The following is a 22,727-nucleotide window of genomic DNA, read 5'->3' as shown; positions in this document are numbered from 1 at the left end:
CACCCCCTTTGTGATGGTGCCGGAGGACGGCAAAAAAAAAAAAAAAAAAAAGATGTTTACACGGCTCAACTTTATCGAGGAGCACCTTCCACTCAAATTTGGTTAAATTGCTGTTCCTCACAGTTTTTCATGGTGTTTTCTGACCGTAAAGAGAAGGGAATCTTTGGTGCAGGCCTTATTTACATTGATTTGCATATTTAAATGGGGGCGTGGACAGGGAGGAGATTACCACTTCGGCATGTGCGCTCAAATCCACGTTGATTGGGATGTACAAAGGAAAAGTGCTTGGATCCATGAGTACGCACACTTTGATACATCAGATTTTCTTTGTGCGTACGACAGTTTCTGGATTTTGGCGTATGCCATGTTTCAGTATGAAATCCACGCAAGTATTGATACATGAGGCCCCGCTGTCAGCTGGGCAACTGGTAGTTGTTAGCCGTTAACAGCGTTTTTTAATAACTCAATAACTTAATAAACGATCCATAAAAAAATATTTAGTTAGCTCAATCATGTTGTAACTAAGATATCCGCTGGGAATTTTTTTTTTTATCATGGACCATTTGAGTTACTGAGTTGTTGTTTTTTTTTATCTGAGAAATGATACACACGAAGAAGAGCAACTTCCGGCCGTGACTTCCGGTATGGATCAGCTGAGCTAATGGCGGCGCTCTTTTCCCTGCATACGGGTACTCTTGCATAATTGCCAGGAGTTACACCTGAGAAGATTCCGGAGACGATTCCGGAGAAGATTCCTGTAAAAAAGGGACAAGATGTTAAAACTGTGTCAAAGTTGTTGAGTAGCCTAGAGACATGTGCATCAGAGTCTGAGAGAAATACCAATATTATTCAGTTGTAGGAACACCCTCCAAATCACACTCTAAAAAATGTTTACTTTACTTTTTAGACTATGTCTTTTTTATTTTGATATTACCTTGTATGTTATCATTGATATTATTCATGTCTTTTCTTTGGTTGTAACCCAACTCCCTTTGACTTTTACTAGTCCAATTATCCATTAGATCAAAGTGACATACCAGAAAGGGTACAGTTACCTGCGGTGTTCAGCGTTGATCCTATCAAAGGCCCTCTGAAAATCACCAATTCATTGCTGAATTCATTGCTATACATAGCAACGGATTGGCCCCCAATATGGGTCTGGAAAGAAACACAAACAAAACATGTCTGGAGGTGAGTACAGAGTTCCACAGCTCCTCTCTGAAAGGTTGCACCTTAGAAAAATAATGAACATAATTCCCCAGACCAGTTACTTACAATAAAGCCAAACCACCCATTACTTTCACTGTCTCTGAATCCAGGTACTGCTGAATCTCCTCCTTGAGAGAAAGATCCTTCAGTTCATGCAGACATTCAAACAGACTGAAGACCTTCTCTGGAGGCAGTTTCTCTTTAATCTTTCTCTTGATGTACTGGATTATTTCTTTGTTTGTTTCAGAGCAGCTTCCTGTCTGCGTCAACAGACCTCGTAGGAGACTCTGATTGGTCTTCAGGGAAAGACCCAGGAGGAAGCGAAGAACCAAGTCCAGGTGTCCATTTGGACTCTGTAAGGCTGTGTCTACAGCGCTCTGATAGAAGTCTAGAAATTTACTTTCTCTTGTGGTCAGTCTTTGGGAGGTTGGTTGTTGTTCAGACATCAGGTTGAGTCCAGAGTTGATGAAGGTCAGATGGACATGAAGAGCCGCCAGAAACTCCTGAACAGTCAGATGGACAAAGCAGAACACCCTGTCCTGGTACAGGCCGCTCTCCTCTTTAAAGATCTGTGTGAACACTCCTGAGTACACTGAGGCTGCTGTGATATCGATGCCACACTCTGTCAGGTCTGATTCATAGAAGATCAGGTTTCTTTTCTGCAGCTGCTCAAAAGCCAGTTTTCCCAGAGACTCAATCATCTCCCTGCTCTCTGGACTCCAGTGTGGATCTGTACCAGTTCTTCCATCGTACTTGATGTTCTTCAGTTTTAGATGAACCACCAGGAAGTGGATGTACATCTCAGTCAGGGTCTTGGGCAGCTCTCCTCCCTCTCTGGTCTTCAACAGCTTCTCCAGAACTGTAGCAGTGATCCAGCAGAAGACTGGGATGTGGCACATGATGTGGAGGCTTCGTGATCTCTTGATGTGGGCGATGATCTTTCTGGTTTGCCTTTCATCTCTGAACCTCTTCTTGAAGTACTCCTCCTTCTGTGGGTCAGTGAACCCTCTGACCACTGTCACCATGTCAACACACTCAGGAGGGATCTGATTGGCTGTTGCAGGTCTTGTGGTTATCCAGAGGCGAGCAGAGGGAAGCAGTTTCCCCCTGATGAGGTTGGTCAGCAGCACGTAGACTGAGGTGGACTCTGTCACATCAGTCAGGATCTCAGTGTTGTGGAAGTCCAGAGGAAGTCGACACTCGTCCAGACCGTCAAAGATGAAGACAACCTGGAACTGATCAAACCTGCAGATTCCTTCTTCTTTGGTTTCAGAGAAGAAGTGATGGACAAGTTCCACCAAGCTGAACTTCTTCTCCTTCAGCACATTCAGCTCTCTGAAGGTGAAGGGAAATGTGAAGTCTATGTCCTGGTTGGTTTTGTCTTCAGCCCAGTCCAGAGTGAACTTCTGTATCAAGACTGTCTTACCAATACCAGCCACGCCCATTGTCATCACTGTTCTGACTGCTTCGTCTCTTCCAGGTGGGACTTTAAAGATGTCTTCTAGTCTGATGGTTGTTTCAGCTCCATCTGGTTTCCTGGATGCTGTTTCAATCTTTCGGACCTCATGTTCATCATTGACCTCTCCAGTACCTCCCTCTGTGATGTAGAGCTCTGTGTAGATCTGGTTCAGGAGGGTTGGGTTTCCTGCTTTAGCGATGCCCTCAAACACATACTTGAACTTCTTCCTCAGGTTGTGTTTAAGTTTAGGCTGGCATTTGTGAAGAGCTTCTGAATGAAAAAAAACCAGATAATAAAACATGGTAGAGGTCTGGTCACAACAGATCTCTGTGAAATTAGTCTCAACATAGACAGAAATATTTGGATTGTTGTACTGTTCTGAACTTTACCTGCTGCTGCTGCTGCTGCTGCTGCTGCTGAGGCTGACGGATCTTGAGGCCAAACTTGTGACCATTTTCCTGTTGGAGGAAAAGGAATCTTTAATCAACCAACCCTGTTTACTTTGTCCTCTGTGTGGAAATAGTTACAAACTTGCTGCACTTTCCATGACTGACCTTCATTAATTCCAAGCTTCTTCAGAATGAACCTCGCCACCTGCAGAGCTTTCTCAGTAGTGTACATGCCGACCATCAAGTCCACCGTCTTCTCTCTGCTTGCATCCTCCACATGACACTTTTTGATGGCAGGGAAACCGCCCATTAAGTCATCATCCTGCAGGTACCACTGGAAGCGGTCCAGCTCTTTATTTCTCAAATTCTGCAAAATGTGCAGAAGCTGCTCCTTCACAGACGGCTCCATCTTTGCTGCCTGACAGAACCAGATGGTTTTAGAGCTCAGTGACACTTTTCACCAAGAATGAAAGGTCCAGATTACAACAATTCGTCATGGTAGGAAGTGTGATGCTATCTACAGCCATCACATCCCTGGCTGATTAATAAATACATTTAACAATGGTAGGACCAATATGAGCTTTCCTCCATCTTTACACAGGACAAACATCAGTGTTACTCACAGCTTCGATGGCTGACAGCAGACAGACGGTATCTCAGTGTTCACTCGCTCCTCAGACACCAGTGTCACCTCCATGGGTGTGATGACTGCTGAAAGATGGAAGAGATCAGTGGTGTAGTCTATGTCATACGCAGGTATAACACTGGAAGACTAGACTACACCACTGGAAGAGATCATTTCACTTCACTGTGACTGACTGACACCGAGTCAGATCATAAACCTCCCGTTAGCAACGCCAGCCCATAGCCCTGCCCAGAGATTTTATATATAATATAATTTTTTCCAGCCCTTCAAAGTGCAGGAAAAACACAGTTTTTATTTGGAGCTAACCAACTCACGTAACTGTGTTTTTCCTGCACTTTGAAGGGCTGGAAAAAATTATATTATAGCGAACAATGGAACTGTGTATTTTTTTTTTTCAGGTAAAACCTCTTTTAGGCCCTGAAAATAGGCCGTTTCTTTGGGTCTGTTCACAACACTTGTTGTAAATCTCTGGGCAGGGCTATGGGCTGGCGTTGCTAACGGGAGGAGTGCAGAGTCCTCTACTGCAATTGAAGTACTTGGGGCTATTTGTAGACAGAGGTGGGTAGTAACGCGCTACATTTACTCCGTTACATTTACTTGAGTAACTTTTTTGGATAAATTGTACTTTCAATGTTTCAATGCAGCATACTTGTTACTTTTACTTGAGTACATTTCTTCAGAAGAAGCGGTACTTTTACTCCATTACATTGAGCTGCATTCCGGTCACTTTTTCTTATTGATCCAATGTGCGATCTGTCTGTTTATGTTTTAATGGAGATACTTCCGAGCCTCTGTCACATGACTGCGTTTCACCAATCAGATGTAGCCACTCGCGACGTTTGCCTCCGTGTAACCAATCAGACAGAGCCAGGCAGTCACATGACCGCACACAAAATCTCCGCAGTAGGCTAAACAGGGCGGCCACTCCGCCTCAAATTTGAGAAACTGCGGCTAGTAGCTAAATGATTGGGATGACGTCAGCCCTGGTATGTCGTGGATAATAGTGGATAATGTCCGTGAAGGTTCTCAGTCATCCAGGTCATCTTATTCTTCTTCCTCCCCAGGAAGTTTAAACCCCATACACACCTGGAGACATGTGACTCCTAGACATGTGACCCCCCCCCCCCCCCCCCCCCCCACACACACACACACACACACACACACACACACAGACACACAGACACCACACCCACACAAAGAGCTTCTGGACAGTACATAGATCTTTCATAGATAGGCCTATGTAAGTTATTGTGGCTGAATTTGTCTTCATTTATGTTACTTTGTAAAAAATGTCATTTAGGCTTTTGTCTTGTTAAATGTTGTTCTTTGGCAATATCTGGATTTTTTCATTGCTATTATATTTTTGTGTATTTGATTAGGCCTACATTTATGCGCTGATCATTAAACGAACAAATCAGAGGTTACTCAGCAGTTACTCAGTACTTGAGTAGCTTTTTCACCAAGTACTTTCTACTCTTACTCAAGTAAATGTTTGAATGGCTACTTTTTACTTTTACTTGAGTAACATTATTCTAAAGTAACCATACTCTTACTTGAGTACAATTTTTGGCTACTCTAGCCACCTCTGTTTGTAGATCATACAACCCCACTTTTAAAAAAAAATGCTACTATCCCTTTAAGCGCAGGGAGAGTCGGGCAGTGTGTGTGTTGTGATCCTAACCCAGAACGTTGTAACTTGTTCCTGATTGGACAAACAAAGCTATTTGAAATGATCCTCTATTAACATCACACACAGACTGAAATAGCCTACGTCATAAAAGTTAAAGTTAACAAACGAACTAAACTTACTCCGCAGGCTTATCTCAGTCCAAACAGCAGCAGAAGGACGTCTTCACTCGAACCCTGCAGATTTAACTACTTCCTGTTAAGAGTCAGAAATAGGAAGAGGAGGAGCAAATTTTAACAATAAGATGACACGTAACCGTTTGATTTTAACATATTTCATTTATTGTTGTTTATGATGATGTCAGACACACGCAGGTTTGTCACTTTCACTGTATTTACAGCTTAAAAACAAGCTCGCGTTAACACAGCCAACTTGTTGCAGTTCAGGATTGCGACCACTAGATGTCGCCAAAGTAACGTGACAGTTGAGCCCCAGAGTCTGTTTCCGGCTTTCATTCATAACAACAACTCTACAGTGAAGTTTACAGGTCACTGTTTCTACTGGAGTTTATTTCCTAGGACTTTACAGATGCATTAATTTAGAAAAGTCGTTTCTTCAACAGGCATATTTATCATCTATATGTCTTATAAAGTTTAATTAAATTGCCACTTGGGCCAATTAAATCAAACCCTCTGATAATAATTGATCATGAGTTCATCATAGCCTCAAACTCATCAATTCTCTGTTTGGTGTTTCCTTTGCGGATCCTCCTGTAGGACACAGTTTTGAATTTGGAGGACTGATGGCCGCCATTCTTCTTCGCCTCCTCCTCTTCCTCCTCCTCACTCTTGTTAGGGGAGTTTTCACCTCCGTACTGTTTGACCCCGTTGTCCTCCTTTGTCTCCAGCTCAGAGCTCTCTGTCCCGGATAAGTTCTGTGGACTGGTCTCCTTGTCGTCTTCCAGTTTGGACACTGTCGCCGTCGACTGAGCTTCTGTGTCCATCAGTGTCTCTCCTCTCTCTGGAAGTGGAAATATCAAATGTAATAAAGGGCTTTTCAATCATCCAACAGTTGTTTTGTGTCATCTGTGTGGAATTTTAATTAGATTTTGATGAATGAATTAACTCTCTGACCTGAATCTCCACTTTGAGTAATTGTGTTGCAGCAGTTATGTAACGACCTGTCTACACTGCAGGCTCCACAGCAAAGTGGGACAACTTCAAGTTCAACATTTAAACGATTAAATGAGAGAAAAATGTAGAAGCAAAACAAATTAAAAGTTTCAAACACTGCAGGGGAAAAGCAGCAAACTGACATTATGCAAATGTTAAAGCTCTTTTACTTTTATTACTTCATTAATTTGTGGAAACTATCATTTTTGCACATTTGCTGCAGTTTTTCCTTCTTTTTTACACAGATAACACGGTGCTTTTATTTTAAAAAGTAGAGAAAATGATCCATTTCAGATATAGGCTAGTGAAATTAAAAACTTGACTTCAGAGATTAGTTTTACTTCTGGACTTGTTTAATCAAACTACTACCTGTACGTGGCTCAGGTGAGACACCTCCAGGCTCCGCCTCCTCCTCCATCCTCAGGTGTAGCTGCTGGTCGTCGACACTGTGGAGATCTGTGTCCGTCACAGTCGGAGCTGGAGCGTCTGTGCTGCTCAGCTGCTCTTCCTCCTCCTCCTCCTCCTCCTCCTCCTCCTCCTCCTCCTCCTCCTCGTTGTTGTTGCTAAGCGACGTGGGACAATCGTCCTCTCTGTGGTTCCTGCCAGAGACTGAGCTCCACTCTTCATCGGACCGAGCTTCATCTTCTCCCTTCATCTTGTTTTCTTTTTCCTCCATCTTCTCTTCTTGTCCTTTCATCTCTTTTTCTTTTCCCTGCATCTCCACTTCTTGTTCATCCTTCTTTTCTTCTTCTCCATCCACTTTGTCCTCTTTTAACACCATCTCTTCCTTTTCAACCATCTTTTCTTCCACCTCGTCTTCTTGTCCCTCCATCTTGCCCTCTTTACCTGTAATCTCTTCCTCTCTTACCTCTGTCTTGTCCTCTTTTCTCTCCATCTTTTCCTCTTTCTCTATCATCGCTTCCTCCTTTTCACCAATCTCTTCTTTTCTGTCCACCTTTTCCTCATTCCCCTCCACCTCTTTGTCTTTTCCATCCATCTTTTCTTCTTTTTCCTCCAAAACATTTTCTTTGACTTCATTTTCCTCCGTCTCATTTTCTTTTCCTTCTTTTTGCTCAACCTTTTCTTCTTTTTCCTTCATCTCATTTTGTTTTACTTCAATTTCCTCCATTGTTTCTTCTTTTTCCTCAATCTTTTCTTCTTTTTCCTCCATCTCAGTTTCTTTTTTCTCTATCCTTTCTTCTTTTTCCTCAACCTCTTCTTCTTTTTCCTCCATCTTTTCTTCTTTTTCCTCCATCTTATTTTCTTTTACTTCTTTTTCCTTGATCTTTTCTTCTTTTTCCTCAACCTCTTTGTCTTTTTCCTCCACCCTTTCTTCTTTTTCCGCAACCTCTTCTTTTTCCTCCATCTTTTCTTCTTTTTCCTCAATGTTTTCTTCTTTTTCCTCCATCTTTTCTTCTTTTTCCTCAACCTCTTCTTCATTTTCCTCTATCCTTTCTTCTTTTTCCTCCATCCTTTCTTCTTTTTCCTCAACCTCTTCTTCTTTTTCCTCCATATTTTCTTCTTTTTCCTCCATCTTTTCTTCTTTTTCCTCAACCTCTTCTTCATTTTCCTCTATCCTTTCTTCTTTTTCCTCAACCTCTTCTTCTTTTTCCTCTATCCTTTCTTCTTTTTCCTCCATCTTTCCTCCCTCTTCCTTAATTTTTTCTTCTTTTTCCTTCATCTTTTCTTCTTTTTCCTCAACCTCTTCTTCCTTTTCCTCCATATTTTCTACTTTTTCCTCAACCTCTTCTTTTTCCTCCATCTTTTCTTCTTTTTCCTCAATGTTTTCTTCTTTTTCCTCCATCTTTTCTTCTTTTTCCTCAACCTCTTCGTCTTTTTCCTCCATCTCCTTTTCTTTTTCTTCTTTTTCCGCCATCTTTTCCACTTTTCCTTTCATCTCTTTTTCTTCCATTTCTGCCTCTATTTTTTCAATCTCTTCTTCTTTTTTATCATCCATCTTTTCTCCTTCCTCCGCCACCTTAAACTCTTCTCCTCCTTGCAGATATTTGAGTTCTTTCACTTTTTCCTTGGCAGTTTCTTCTTCTTTTCCTTCACCTCCATCATCATCACATTCTTCCTTCTCCACATTTTCTTCTCCTCTTCCTTGCAGATCCTTGTGTTCCTTCTCTTTTTCCTCTCTCCAGTCTTCATACTCTTGGTCTTCTCCTCCCTTTTCCACCTTCTCTCCTTCGTCCTTCACCATCACATCCTCATCCTCATCTTCACAGTTTTCCTCCCGGTCACTTGGACGTCTGCGTCTCTTGACCTCTGACCTCGTCGTCGTTTCCATGGCGTCCTCCAGCGACAGGAAGTCTCCAAACAGACCGACGGCCTGAATCACCCGAGACATGATGGAGTTCTCCTCCAGGTCCAGACTGTCCAACACGTCGGCCTCCGTCCACCAGCTCGCCATCACCAGCCAGAACCAGAACCAGAACCAGAACCAGAACCAGAACCAGATCCAGAACCAGAACCAGAACCAGAACCAGATCCAGAACCAGAACCACTGCGGCTGTCGTTGTGGTTTCTGCTCAGAGTGAAGTAAAACTAAAGGAGAATTTCCATAATGCAGCACACGTCACCTCTCAGACCTTTAATCCCTCATTTTCTCCTCCCACGCTCACAAACTGCTCATTATAATAATCATTACTATTATTATTATTGGTCCAATGCATAGAAACACATTTACACTGCTTCTATATTTCAAAATAAAAGTTCAATTAAATCAGCTCAAACAACTGTGCATCATCTCTATTTACAAACGACCTTCATGTTTCAAAATGCACCACAAAACAGAGGAAAGAGAAACTTGAATAGGTCAGGTAGAAATATGGAGCTTGTTTCTGTGACTCTGGATTTAAATGCATATACAACACAACAGCTTGAAGATCAACATTCCCACGTGGTTTATCCCTCTGTGGTATGTAAAGCTTCACAATAAGCTGCAATAAGAGAAACAGCCTCACGTGTGTTGCAGCTATGTCGACACCTCCTCCTGCACCATCATCATCATCATCATCATTATTACACTTGTGACGAGGTAAATCAGTCATTAAAGAAAATTATATAATTGTATCTCATCCTTGACTTTACTCACTTTGTCCACTGGAGAGCGCTGTAACATAAGAGCTACAGGGAAGTGCCCCTCATGTTAAAGCCTCCACCTCCTGCACAAAATATGCATATTATTTCTATATATTAAAAACAGCTTTCTTCTTCTTCTTTCAGTTTATTATTGCTTCCATCCTCTAACCGATAAATTAATATCCAAATCACCAACCTTGTCATGTGCCATGATATTTATTGCAATAATAAAATAACAGAACAGTACAAATAGGACTTGGGTTTTCTATTTTCAGGAGCTTTACATCATCTGTTATGAAAATACATTGAGCACTAAGTGTGATTTATAATCAATTACATTCTACAGTGGTGAAACTAATAACTTATGCACACTGATGAGAAGAAATATTAACTCTATAACAGGTGAAGGTGCTTTATCTTCCCTACAAGTGTAAATACTTCGTCCACCATTTGAAAAAAGGGACATTTACATTCAAAAGATTGTGTACTGGAGTTTCCTCTCCACCAGGATTCATTTCTAACATTCACTGCGGCTGTTTGACTTGGCTTCCAGCTGCGCCCTCCAAGCGGCGACAACCTCGTCGTCTTCAGCCTCTGCAGCAGCTCGAGCTCTGATCCGCTGCCTGGTCTGGGCGATGAAGGTCGCAATGTCCTCCTCCTCCTCCTCGGCATCGGCCTGCACCCTCCTCCCGCTCCTCGCCTCCGTCGTCTCGCTGCTTTCGTATCGCGATTGGTGACCGTACTTCCTCTTGGAGGAGAAGTCGCCGTAGCTCTCCGCTCCCTCCTCCCTCTCGCTGCGAGCCGAGTACGACCTCCCCGCTCGGGACTGCGAGAACCCGTTGCAGGAATAATCCGCCTCTTCGCTGGACAGATCTTCACGTAACCTCGACCGGTACCTAGAGCTGTACGTCGTCTCTTCCTCTTCTCCTTCGTCGGCAGCGTAGGATGCCCGGCGGCTCGAGAAGTCGAACTCAGAAGCGGAGGCATCGAGGTCATCATAGGGATCCTCTGCTGCACCGGCCTCTGCTCCGTAGGCGGTTTTCCTCTGGGGAGGCCGGACGCTCTCCAACCAGTCGTCCACGCTGGTGTTCTTCTCTTTCTCCAGCGCTGGGTTGAGGTTCAGGCACCCGGACAGGCCGAAACTCCTCTTGGGTTTCTCCTTTTTCTTAGTCTCCTCCAGAAACTCCTCCTCTTTCTGCTTTCTTTCTTCCTCCTCATCTTCATCCTCCTTTGGTTTCTTCTTCTTGTACAAAGTGCTGCGCTTGTTGTCCTCCAAGATCTTCTTCTTTTCGTAGGTAGACATCTTGTCCCTCATATCGGACTTCATCTCCTTGTCCATGGCGTCCAGTTTGCCCAGGTTGACCTGGTCTTGGAAGAGGCTGAAGAGTGGGACGCTGGTGGTGGTGATCTTCTTCTTGGAGCTCAGAGTGGAGCTCAGAGTGGAGCCCAGAGCTGAACCTCTACCACTGAGACCTGAGAAGCTGCTTGAGCCGCCGCCGACGCCTGAGAGCACGGACGCTGCTCTGCCCCGACCTTGGGACAGAGCGCTGGAGTAGGACGCGCCGCTCAACATGGACGCTCTGTCGTCATCTGCTCCTCTTCCAGAGATCAGACTCGCTGCAGCGCCGCCGTAGCTGAACTCTGACCCTGCCCGTGACGGCGGAGGCAGGCTCATCTCGGTCTGCTTCTGTTTGATCGTCTCCGAGACGACGTTAGCGATCCAGTTCTGGATGCTGGCCAGATTGACCATCGGCTCGCCTCCCGGGCCCGGGACGGCCGGGACCGGGAGGATGGGAGGAACGGGAGTCATGGGAGTCATAGGAGCTGCGTGTTGCGCCGATCGCGCGCTACGAGGTTGTGAAACCGAGGATATGGCCGACGACCTGCCGCTCAGCATGGACATGTTGTCATCGTTGGCGACGCTCGGCGGGCCCGTGACCCCGGCTCCGGCCCAGAAGGCCGAGAGCGGAATCGTTCCTCCGCTGACGCAGCTCTCGCTCTCCCAGCCGCACATGGACTGACTCTCCTCTAAGGTTTTCTTCGAGCGCTCTAGGAGCTCTTCGCGCCTCTGCCTCCTTTTGATTGTGGCCGAGTCCTCGCCTCGACTCATCTCCAGAATCTCGTCCGTGTTCTCCTCGCCGAGGCGTTTCTGCTGCCTCAGCTTCCACGACTGGTACGCCGTCAGGTTGACGTCCTGGAAAGACGGCGTCTTTGTTTCTCCCTCGCCGTCACCTTTCTCTCCGTCCGCGACCGAGCTTTTCTCTCCGTCCTCTCGATCTTTCTTGTTCCAGCCGAACTGAATCCGTTTGACGCGCCAACGCTCCAGAGGCGACATCTTCTCCTTGTTTTTCTGGCAGAAGTTGTACATGGAGCTCGTGTCGGAGAGGATGCTCTCCACCTCCACGTCGATATTCTTCTTTTCTCCCTCCGTCCTGGTGCTCTCGCTGCCTTCGTCGTCTTCTTTCTTGCGGTAGCGAGCGGCGGCTTGTTCCTCGATCTCCTTCAGCCGCTGTTTCCAAAGATCGGAGTAGCTGGTGCAGCTGGAGGTGGACATTGCGTCCGACGGCGGACGTCTGTTGCGACGCTTCAGACGCTCCTTCACCGCTCGTACGTCCTCGCTGGTGACGCTCTCCACGTCGCCGTCCGCGCCTTCCGCCGTCTTCTTCGATCGGCCACCGGCAAGAGATTCCGCCTCGTCGACGTCGCTGTTGAGCTGGGCCTCCCACCAGTCCTCGTCTTTATATTTCTCATTTCTCCGCTGCCACTCGCGGATCATGCTGCCCACTCCGTCGTCATCGTCCTCGTCGCCCCGTTCCTCGGGCAGGACGATCTCCTCGGGACCGGCGGCGTTGTCCAGTCCGTTCTGCACTCCGATCAATCCGCTCCTGAGCGCCGCGGCGGCCGCAGACGAAGCGACGCTGCTCATCACGCTTTCACCATCCTCTTCCTCCTCCATCGTGATGGACTGAGCTTTGACCCCGATCATGCTCTGCTCTTCCTCTTTATCGGTATCGTCGTCGTCGTCGTCTCCGTTGAAGATGCGGCCGCGGGTGCGAGCGTCGATCACGGAGCACTGGCTGAGCGTCTCGTCGTCGTCGTCCCGCTCCTCCATCAGATTCTCGTTGAACTCTCGCAGCTGCTTCAGGAAGCCTTCGTTGGGGTTGATGGGACGCTTCTTCCTCATGGAGGTCAGGGCCTCCATGATGGTCATGTGCTGGAAAATCATCAGGTAGGACGCCACCAGGACCGCAGAGCGACTGGAGCCCATCATAGAAACCACAAGAACCTTTCCTGTGAGGAGAGAAAATGACGATTGGATTGGATTGTACATTTGTTTTGGGCTCGGAGCCACTGCATACACAAAACAATACATACGAGACATTCATACAAAGTACTTTCACACATTTAGCACACATTCAAAACAGTGAAGGGTGCTTCCACTCTATACAAATAAATCATTAAAATCAATAAATCTGTAGAACTGATCAAACCAGCAGCTCTTACTGTAAGATAAAGTGCTATGTGCGCAGTGGTTCGATACGGAGAAAAAATAAACCAATAGAATAAAACCAACGGTACATAAATAAACTAGAGTGCTACATTCACAATGCTTGCATATAAAAACAATAAAATTATACAAAAAAGGTAAAACCTACAGTTCTGCAGTAAAGTGCTTCATATTACTGTTTAGTGCCTTAATGGCGGAAGGTATAAATGAGTTCCTGTCTACTTTTTGGAACTCTGAGCCTTCGACCTGAGGGCAGCACATCAAATACTGGGTTGAGGATGTGTGTCCGGTTGTTAAAAATATTTTGTACTTCTCTGAGCAGTGATTTCTCATATAACAACTTAAGATAGTTCTGCTCCTCCCTCCCTATGATTTTCATGGCGGTTTGAGCCAGGCGTGCAAGTTTAGACTTCGCCAGTTCTGAGGTATTACCATACCAAACTTGCATGCTGTATCGAATGACGCTCTCAAAAATCGCCTGGTAAAATAAAAACATAATCTTGTTGTTCACACCATACAGCCTGAGTCTTCTCAGGAAATACATTCTTTGCTGCAGTCGGGAACAAAGCTTGTCAATGTACACCTGCCATGTAAGTGTGTTGCCTAGGTCTTTATATGTAGCTACCTGATTAATGGCTGCATCATGAATGATTGGCGTCGTTGAGTCAAAGGGGCAGCCATCTTGTCCACTTTGTTTTTGAATATTGGATTAAAAGCAAAACTGTGTTAAAAACAAAAAAATATATATAATGCAGATTTGACGCTCAAAGAGTTTTGGCCTCCAGGACTACAGTTGCTGTTGCTGCTGACGTCAGAATCAGCTGCAGTTACAAAGAATAAGAGAGTCACAGCGACTGTAACGAGAGGCTCTGCCAGGAACAGAGGAGTTTCTCTGTATGCTCCATGAAACACTTCTCAGAAACTGGGATTCTGTGTAAATCGGTGAGACATTTCCGGTTAGCTGTTCGTGATCTCTGACTGCGTCACTGTCGACCTCTGCCGGGGGACAGGCTGTTAAAAAGTGCGCTTTTGGCTAAATCTGGTAAAATGGGAGTATTGTGCATCATTCCCATGTTAAGTTAATAATGAAATAAATACAAAATCTCCAGGAATCACAGAGCAACAACAACAACAAATCCACTCTCTGTTTTATTTTTGAGACATTAAAACAGTTAATGAACTGAAACCATGTGATTCCTCCTTAAAACATGATAAGGACACACAACTGAATGTTGTTGACTCTGCAGCTCAGGAGCACAATGGCTCTTTGGACATTGAATTACTGTAAAAGTCGCTGGAAGACGTTGAAAGAGACAACACACAACCCCCCCCCCCCCCGGCGGCTCACCTCTGTGGGTCAGCAGGGCCTCGTCCAGGAACTCAGCGGTGGATCTGAAGTGCGCAGAGATGTCGGCGTCGGGGAAGTCGTCCACCTCGATGCCCATGTACTGGATGTTCATGCCGGTGTAGAAGGACTCGCCCGTGTAGACGCCGGTGCCATGGGCGGCGTTCAGGATATGGGTGATGCCCATCCGCTTCAGACGAGCTTTGTTGACGGCGACAGATCTGAGGAAGATGAGATAGATAGGCTCATGGGATTTCTTGGTTTCCTTCATCAAACTCATCAAATACACAATCCAACAACTCCACAACGCTCTGGTGGACAAGTTGTGACCTGCACATTCACCACGCTATGAGATAATAACACAACGTTACGATACAGCTCGCGGCTCTGCTCCGCCGTTCTAAAAATAGCTTGCACCGTCAATTAAAGGTAACCAACCTACTGCTAAGACTATAGGGATTATGGCAATGGGCCAATTTGACAAAATGTTGAACTACTGAAAATGTAAATATGTCCTCAGCATCATCTACCTCCTTGGTTACCATAGAAATGGTCGTACTTGCCCCCTAGCCACAGGCAACAAGATATATAGATAGATAGATAGATAGATAGATAGATAGATAGATAGATAGATAGATAGATAGATAGATAGATAGATAGATAGATAGATACTTTATTCATCCCAGTAGGGAAATTCAGGTGTCTCTCACTCATTCAGACAATTAAAACAGTTAAAATGCAGACCAGTGCATACAGACTGGATAAAAGACTGCAAATAAAATAAATAGCAACTAATAAAACAGATGGAAGAAACGCTGTGAGTGAGATTCTCTTGAAAGGTCGGTTGGATTTCTGAGACACAGCTTCCATGTGGAGAGACTCACTTCTCCGCGATGAAGATGTTGGGCCACACCTCGTCCACCGGGTTGACGGGCGCCTCCAGCCGGTCCTGCACCATGGCCCTCTGGATGTCCAGCACACAGGGGGTGTTGTAGGGGCTGCGGTCGTCGATCATGTCCCTGACCCGGTTGTAGAGGTCCTCCACCATCAGCTGCTCCGCCGTCTCCAGCATGGACTCCGGGATGGACTCGGCACGCACGCTTCGAGGCGGCAGCTCTGAGGAGACACAGACATTGTGTTACAGTAAACCCCTGTTAAAAGGATTGTTTATACATTATGGTAAATTGGCCCATTGCCATAATCCCTATAGTCTTAGCAGTAGGTTCGTTACCTTTAATTGTCGGTGCAAGCTGTTTTTAGAACGGCGGAGCAGAGCCGCGTGCTGCTCAGAGCTACGCTATGGAGGCTCATGGGATTTCTTGGTTTCCCTCATCAAACTCATCAAATACACAATCCAACAACTCCAAAACGCTCTGATGGACAAGTTGTGACCTGCACATTCACCACACTATGAGATAATAACAGAACGTTACCAGACAGCTCGCGGCTCTGCTCCGCCGTTCTAAAAATAGCTTGCACCGACAATTAAAGGTAACAAACCTACTGCTATGACTATAGGGATTATGGCAATGGGACAATTTGACAAAATGTTGAACTATCCCTTTAAACCAATCATTTGTAACTTCCTGCAGAGAAATCGATGGACTGTACAGAAAAAAGAAAGCATGAGGCCTTCTTAACTCTACCCATAATAACTATTATTACTTCTTTAAATATGTCCTCAGCATCATCTACCTCCATGGTTACCATAGAAATGGTCGTACTTCCCCCCTAGCCACAGGAAACAAGATAGATAGATAGATAGATAGATAGATAGATAGATAGATAGATAGATAGATAGATAGATAGATAGATAGATAGATAGATAGATAGATAGATAGATAGATAGATTTTTCTAACTGTTGACAAAGAGGCGAAGGTTTAAATTCAACCTTGAAATGTTTTTCTCTTCTTATTAAACAGCAGCTGGATGGTTTTCTGTGTGTGTGAACCCACAGTAGGTGAATCACTGTTTGTGTTACAACGTTGACATCGATCTTGTCCTGGTTTAAAGGCCGTCACAGTCGATGTCTGACAAACTCCTCAGAAATTCATAACCAGTGCATGTCAGAGGGTTTTTTCATTTCCCAGGTACAGTCTGTTCAGAACATGTGTGTGTGTGTGTGTGTATGTGTGTGTGTGTGTGTGTGTGTGTGTGTGTGTGTGTGTGTGTGTGTGTGTGTGTGTGTGTGTGTGTGTGTGTGTGTGTGTGTGTGTGTGTGTGTGTGTGTGTGTGTGTGCGTGTGTGTTTGATCTCTGTGAATACCAGCAGCTCATAAACACAGACGCTGCCGTATTCATCGTCTCCCTCCTTAGATGAAACATGCATCGTGTATTAAGCTGCTGCTAATGTAAGGAAACGACAGAGGAGACGTGTGAAGCAGGAGCCGCCGTCTCGACGTGTCGTCCACGCTGATTTAGTCAATCAGCGTTTCTCCGAGGAGAAAAACTCTGGGGCCTCATAACGAGCCGAAACAATGAGACACGGCTTCACTCTAATTGAAGAGCGTTTGACCAAATTACACTCCATGGTTATATGTGGACGTAGGAGTCATTTCTCCAATTGCTGCATTTATATGAGGAGTGAGGGGCAGAGTGAGGCTTCTCAGAGCTGAATACATGAGCAGATCAAAGTCACACTGCAGGAATTTCACCGTTTTACTTTAACGGTAAAAGAAGAAGACAAATTTGTCTCCGTCTGACATCATAATGATCAATAACATCACTGGAAATTTGGGACAGATCTTCCAAAAGCTGAATATTTAATCTACAGTATATATTTGGTTTTACTGTTGTGCAGCTTTAATGTTTAGGAGTGCACGCAGAAAATTTAGGGCCGCACACCGTAAATCAACTTGCAAAGCAAATATTTATATTTCGTTTTCATTGGCGTGACACCTTAAATGACAGATACCAGATTATTTGAGTTGCCACTTTCACTATAGTACTAAAAGAAAACAGCAAATTAACTGGTTGCACATAAGATTTTACTTGCATGCTCTCAAATTGCACCCATTTAGGGGCAGTCTGGAGCCCTGTTGTGGATGCTTTTGTTCTGAGTTTTATTGATTAATAATGTTTGTTCACCTTCGTTGATGATCTTCTTGGCAGCGATGGCCGACGACAGGTGGATGGGCTCCATGAAGATGCTCGCGGCGTCGGAGCCTGAGATGGTGGAGAACCTGGACTCAGACACCATGGAGAAACTGACAGAGAGAAGAAGAAGAGATGATGATGATGAAGATGATGATGATGATGAAGATGATGATGAAGAAGAACCAGGTGGGAGGAGTCTCTCCTACCTGGGGGAGGGGCAGCGGAGGTAATGAGACTGGACTCCTCTGATGCTCCTCTCCTCCTCCTCCGCCTCCTGCTGCTCTCCTTCCGCCGCCACTTCCTCCTTGTTGCCATCGGGAACCGTCTGATCCCTGTGCTCCCCGTTCTCACCGGGCGACGCCATGGCAACCAAGATACTTCCCACTGATGAGACTGGTTCCCTGCGTCAGAGATTTCACACTATTATTATTAATATTGACGTGAGATTAACACACGTTGTGTTACTTTGACCTGTAGTTTGAATCTCAGCAGGATATTTGAAAGTAAGAAAGACTTAAACAATGACAAAGATGACTCAAAATAACAGAGTTCTTGAAAAGCGCTTTATAAATAAAATGTATTATCATTATTATTAATAATTAAACAGTTCTTTTCGCACAAATAACAAGACACAACCACCTGTCGTGGCCGATCTGTGCTCATGTGTGAATTAAAAAAAGGGTTTTCAAACTGGCATTGATTTAAATCAGTGTACAGAAAGTGCATGTGTGTGTGTGTGCATGTGCATGTTTGTGTGTGTGTGTGTGTGTGTGTGTGTGTGTGTGTGTGTGTGTGTGTGTGTGTGTGTGTGTGTGTGATATGAGGCCTTGCAGTGGGTCTATATTTAGCGGTGACAGCTGCCTCAGAGCCCGTCAGGCCTGAGAGCAGCAGCTCAAACAGCTTCAGGCCTTAAACAACAGAACAACAACACTAATCAGGAGTGTGAAACCTCTCACACACACACAGACAAACACACACACACAGTGACCCTTGTGGTTCTCAGTTTTGTATAAAACACCTCACCTATGTGTGTGTGTGTGTGATTTCTTACCTCGGTTCAGGCTGGACGAGGTCGTCTGCTCTGAGGTCTGACGGCAGCCGAACTGACACAGGCTCCTAAAGTTAGAGAGTCACTCACCCCCCCTCACCCTCCTCACCCCCCACCAGGCCTGTGTGGACGCCCTGACACCCGACACCAGAGCTGCAAGTAATCGAGTACTTTTACTCAAATAAAAGTAGTTTAAACAAACAGCTCTGTTCACTTTCCACTGTTATTTTCTTTTCTTTTATTACTTTTTTGTCTATTTTTTTCCATTTTACTTTTAATATCATAATATTGTTCAATAAATTAAAATAAAAGTCTTTTCTTTTCTTTTTTTTTGCAAACTGTGTCCTTGGAGTTTTGTGATTTTAAGTTTAAAGGAGCTCTGAGTCCATTTTGGTTATTATACATAGCTAATATCAGCATCAAATACAGATAGAGGTGGAGAGTAGAGTCGTTGTTTTGCTTCTATTTATGTGACCTTTCCTATAGTGAGCAATGCTAACCAGCTAGCTACAGGCCAGCTTGAATTTTTGATTCCAAAACAACAACTCCCTAACAGCCTGTTAATAATAGCTACACAACAATGTAGCAGAACTTAGCTCTGACATGCATGAGCATCAACAGGAAGTGATAATCTGTCATGTGACTAAAAGCTAGCATGCTAAGCTAAGCAGCTAGCTGTGGTCCAGTTTCCTCTGAGCTCAGCCAGTGTGTTTATCTGCAGTCAGCTGATAATCCACTATTTATATCAGCAGAGTGCAGCTAATTTAAGTCACAGGGTCTCTCTCACACACACATCATCACACACAACAAAATTAGGTCATTGCCGTATTGTCCATTTGAAATTGAAGGCCGAGTTGTTGTTTCAACAAAAACAACAGATTCTAATTATTTTATGTCTCTGAATATACGTATACATTCATCCCACCTCTTTTCCAGCTTCTTTATTCCCATTTTACCTACAGTGACCCTAACAGGCCACCATATGTTCAGATTAATGACAAATGACAAAAACTTCCTTTTCACTCTTTATTGCATTTAAGAGTTATTATTATCGTCGCTTGTGTCACAATAAAAAGGTGAAAATGTATCTAACACTCAACACAATGTGCATATACTGCAGGTCCACCATTGTCCTCACATGGAAAAGTTTCCAGGTGTGTGTGTGTGTGTGTGTTGGTGATGGCAGCTGAATTTTCAACAACAGAGGATCAAGCGAACAAACGAACGAACGAACAAACAAACAAACACGGCTCTGTGAAAAACAAGGCACATGAAGGCACAAAGATTTACAGCACGACGTCGACCTGCAGCGGCAACGACAAACACAGTGACACAGTGTCCAGTGGATCAGAACCATCATCTGATGTGTTACAGATGCTGCAGATGTGGAGGCTTCCAGTTAGGACCTGACACATGATGCTCCTTCATCATCAACACCTGAAGCATCCAGGTAGAGGAGGAGGAGGAGCTTCTACAGCAGTAAAAACAAAACAGCGTGTGTAATAACGGGACGACAGCCACCCACTGTAGAAAAATATACTGTATCACGCTCTCTGGATGAAACGCCTGGAGGTCTGAGATGAACGTGATGATTGACACGTGGACGACAAACACGAATCCTTTCACAAATTCACAGCTTCTGACTTCCTGAGGGCGGAGCTTGCGGAGGAAGAGGAGCGAGGACTTCAGAGGAAACACAATGTTTTTAAAAATAGATTTAGAAAAAGTCATTTAGACACATTTCTATTAACTGATGAATCAATTACAGAATGAAAAGTCCTTTTATAAATAGGAAAACTAACCTGATTCTGTTTCTGCATTTCCTATTAGTGCTTAAAATTATTTTGTTTGTTTTTTAGAAGATCCTGTGTAAAATCCAGTTATTTATCCCTGTTTATAGACTCTATTATTTACTCATGAGTTAATGCACTGCAAAACTCAAAATCTTTCCAAGAATATTTGTCTTATTTCTTGTCAAAATGTCTCATTTCTAGTCAAAACTAATCTCGTTTCACTTACAATAAGAATCATCACCTAAAAATGAACTTGTTTTTAGATAATTTTCATTTGTTTCAAACTAATTTTTACTTGAAATAAGTAGAAAAATCTGCCAGTGAAAACAATTTTTTTTGTGCTTGTAATAAGAAAGAAAAACTTGATCCACTATCAGATTTTTCTACTTATTTCAAGTGAAAATATGCTCAAATATTCTTGGTAAGATTTTGAGATTTTTTGTTTTATTACGTCTTCGTTTCTCTTCTTTCGTGTCCAGACATCGTTACGTAACGTGTCGGGGTTCACACAGATGTGGATTAACATTCTGGGGCGTGGAATTATGGGATATGATCAACAATCGCAGACGTGAAAAATCTCGAGAGCTCGACTTCGAACACACCTGCAGCCCCTCCTCCCTCCTCCTCCTGGATGTGACGCAGATTTTGGCGCTTTATCAATGAACCCGATTGGATTTGATTCGATTCTCTTCAGCGGAAACTTTCATTGTCATTTTTAAATCTCTTCGTCCGCAGCTTCAACAACAACAAGAACAAGAACAAGAACAAAAACATCAACATCAACATCAACAGGTTTGGTCCCCAGAGTGTGGTGCAGCTGAAAGGACAGAGACAAGCCGAGGTCCGGAGGAACCGGAACCGGAACGACGCTCGGTTCTGTAGAGTTTGCGTGTTTGTTTTTTGTTGCGACGTCTGGAGCTAAATTGTTCTGCGGACTCCAGCGTCGCTCGTGGCAACAGTTTCCATGAGAAGTGTGTGTGTCTGTGGATGTGCTTCCTGTCACTCAGCCCTTGTTGTCGACGGTGACGGGCAGCAGTGGGACGGCGGCCTCGCTCCTCTCCGCCTCGTCGCCGCCGCCGCCGCCGCCGTTCCTCCTGGCCTGGTAGTCGGACAGTTTCTTCTTCTTCTCCTCTTTCTCTGCGGTGTGGAAGTCGACCCGTGGCGCCGGCGGCGGCGGGAACTCGCGGCAGTACGGCGGCGGCAGGCACGGCACCAGGTGCACCTCGCCGCTCTCGTTCATGAGCTGGACGCAGGTGTAGAAGTCCTGCGGCGAGCGGCTGGCGGTCCGGGCGGCGGCGGCGGCGTCCGGAGCGTGGGCGAGAGCGGCGGCGTTGGGATGTCCCACGATGCTGTAGTCCGTCCCCGGCAGCGACACGATCTCCGGCCTCGGCCACAGCACGGCTGCGTCCAGCGGCACGGCGAAGGCCTCGGGCGGCGGTGGCGGCGGCGGGCAGTAGGGCGACGGGCTCTGCACGTACGACGTCGGGCCGGTCGGGGCGGACAGCTGGAGGCGAGCGGCCGCCGGCGCCACGTCACACGGCACCATGAGCCCGTCCTTCTCGAGGTCGGCGGAGACGCTGTCCTTCGGCGCCGCGCGGTACACGTGGTCGGCGCTGACCTGGTCCCAGACCTCCTCCGACGTGTAGCTGGGAGGACGGTAACTATGGAAGTTACTGAAGTGGTGGTTGATTTCATCCAGGTTCCCCTTCTGATGGAGGGAGGGAGGGAAGGAGGGAAGGAAGGAAGGGGGGAGGGAAGGAAGGAAGGAAGGGAAGGAAGGAGGGAAGGAAGGGGGGAGAGAAGGAGGGAAGGAAGGAAGGAGGGAAGGAAGGAGGGAGAGAAGGAGGGAAGGAAGGAAGGAGGGAAGGAGGGAAGGAGGGAAGGAAGGAAGGAGGGAAGGAAGGAGGACAACGACGACAATGGAGGGAAAACAGAGGAGGAAAAGTGAAGCAGGAAGAGAAAGAGAGAAGAGGAAAGAAGAGAATGATGCAAGAAAAGGAAGAGAGAAGGAAAATCAAAAAGATAAAGTGGAGGTAGAGGAGAAGAGCGAAGGAATGATGTGAACAAAAGGGAGGAGGAGGAGGAGGAGGAGGAGGAGGGTTAAAAGGAAAATAAGAATAGAGAGAATAAGAGACGGAGACAATGACCAGAGGAGGCAGAGAAACAAAGAAAAGGAAACACAAGGTCAGTGTGAATAGCTCTTACTTCAGAGTAAAAACAAACATGGAGGTGGTGGACAGTTGGCCTGGGCTGGTTGCTATGCTGGTTGCTACGCTACGGTGTTGTGAAGTTTTTTTGGTTTTTTTTTTATAAAGTAAAAACTAAATAAAGCACCAAACAAAATAAACTCT

General features: G+C 45.2%; 2 protein-coding genes across 2 annotated transcripts; both read right to left on the bottom strand.

Moving 5' to 3' along the window:
• Positions 1–5,828: 5,828 nt before the first annotated feature.
• Positions 5,829–8,915, bottom strand: ermn (ermin; the record flags this gene model as incomplete). The annotated part of the gene is made up of 3 exons (XM_083987608.1): positions 5,829–6,350; positions 6,872–7,123; positions 8,558–8,915. 3 exons carry the CDS (start codon positions 8,913–8,915, stop codon positions 6,037–6,039), a joined length of 924 nt encoding a protein of 307 aa, XP_083843734.1. The 3' UTR covers positions 5,829–6,036.
• Positions 8,916–9,821: 906 nt separating this feature from the next.
• On the bottom strand, positions 9,822–18,639 carry dusp27 (dual specificity phosphatase 27). Its single transcript, XM_083985762.1, has 6 exons — positions 18,587–18,639; positions 17,742–17,936; positions 17,527–17,645; positions 15,324–15,555; positions 14,443–14,660; positions 9,822–12,877 (listed from the first exon to the last, which is right to left on the bottom strand). The coding sequence occupies exons 2-6, from the start codon at positions 17,897–17,899 to the stop codon at positions 10,104–10,106; spliced, it is 3,501 nt and encodes a 1,166-aa protein (XP_083841888.1). The 5' UTR covers positions 17,900–17,936; positions 18,587–18,639; the 3' UTR covers positions 9,822–10,103.
• Positions 18,640–22,727: the final 4,088 nt, after the last annotated feature.

Source organism: Trachurus trachurus (assembly GCF_905171665.1).
Source record: "Trachurus trachurus genome assembly, chromosome: 2".
NCBI lineage: Eukaryota > Metazoa > Chordata > Actinopteri > Carangiformes > Carangidae > Trachurus > Trachurus trachurus.
The sequence above is the reverse complement of the archived record's forward strand: the minus strand, read 5'-3'. Positions and strand labels throughout refer to the sequence as shown.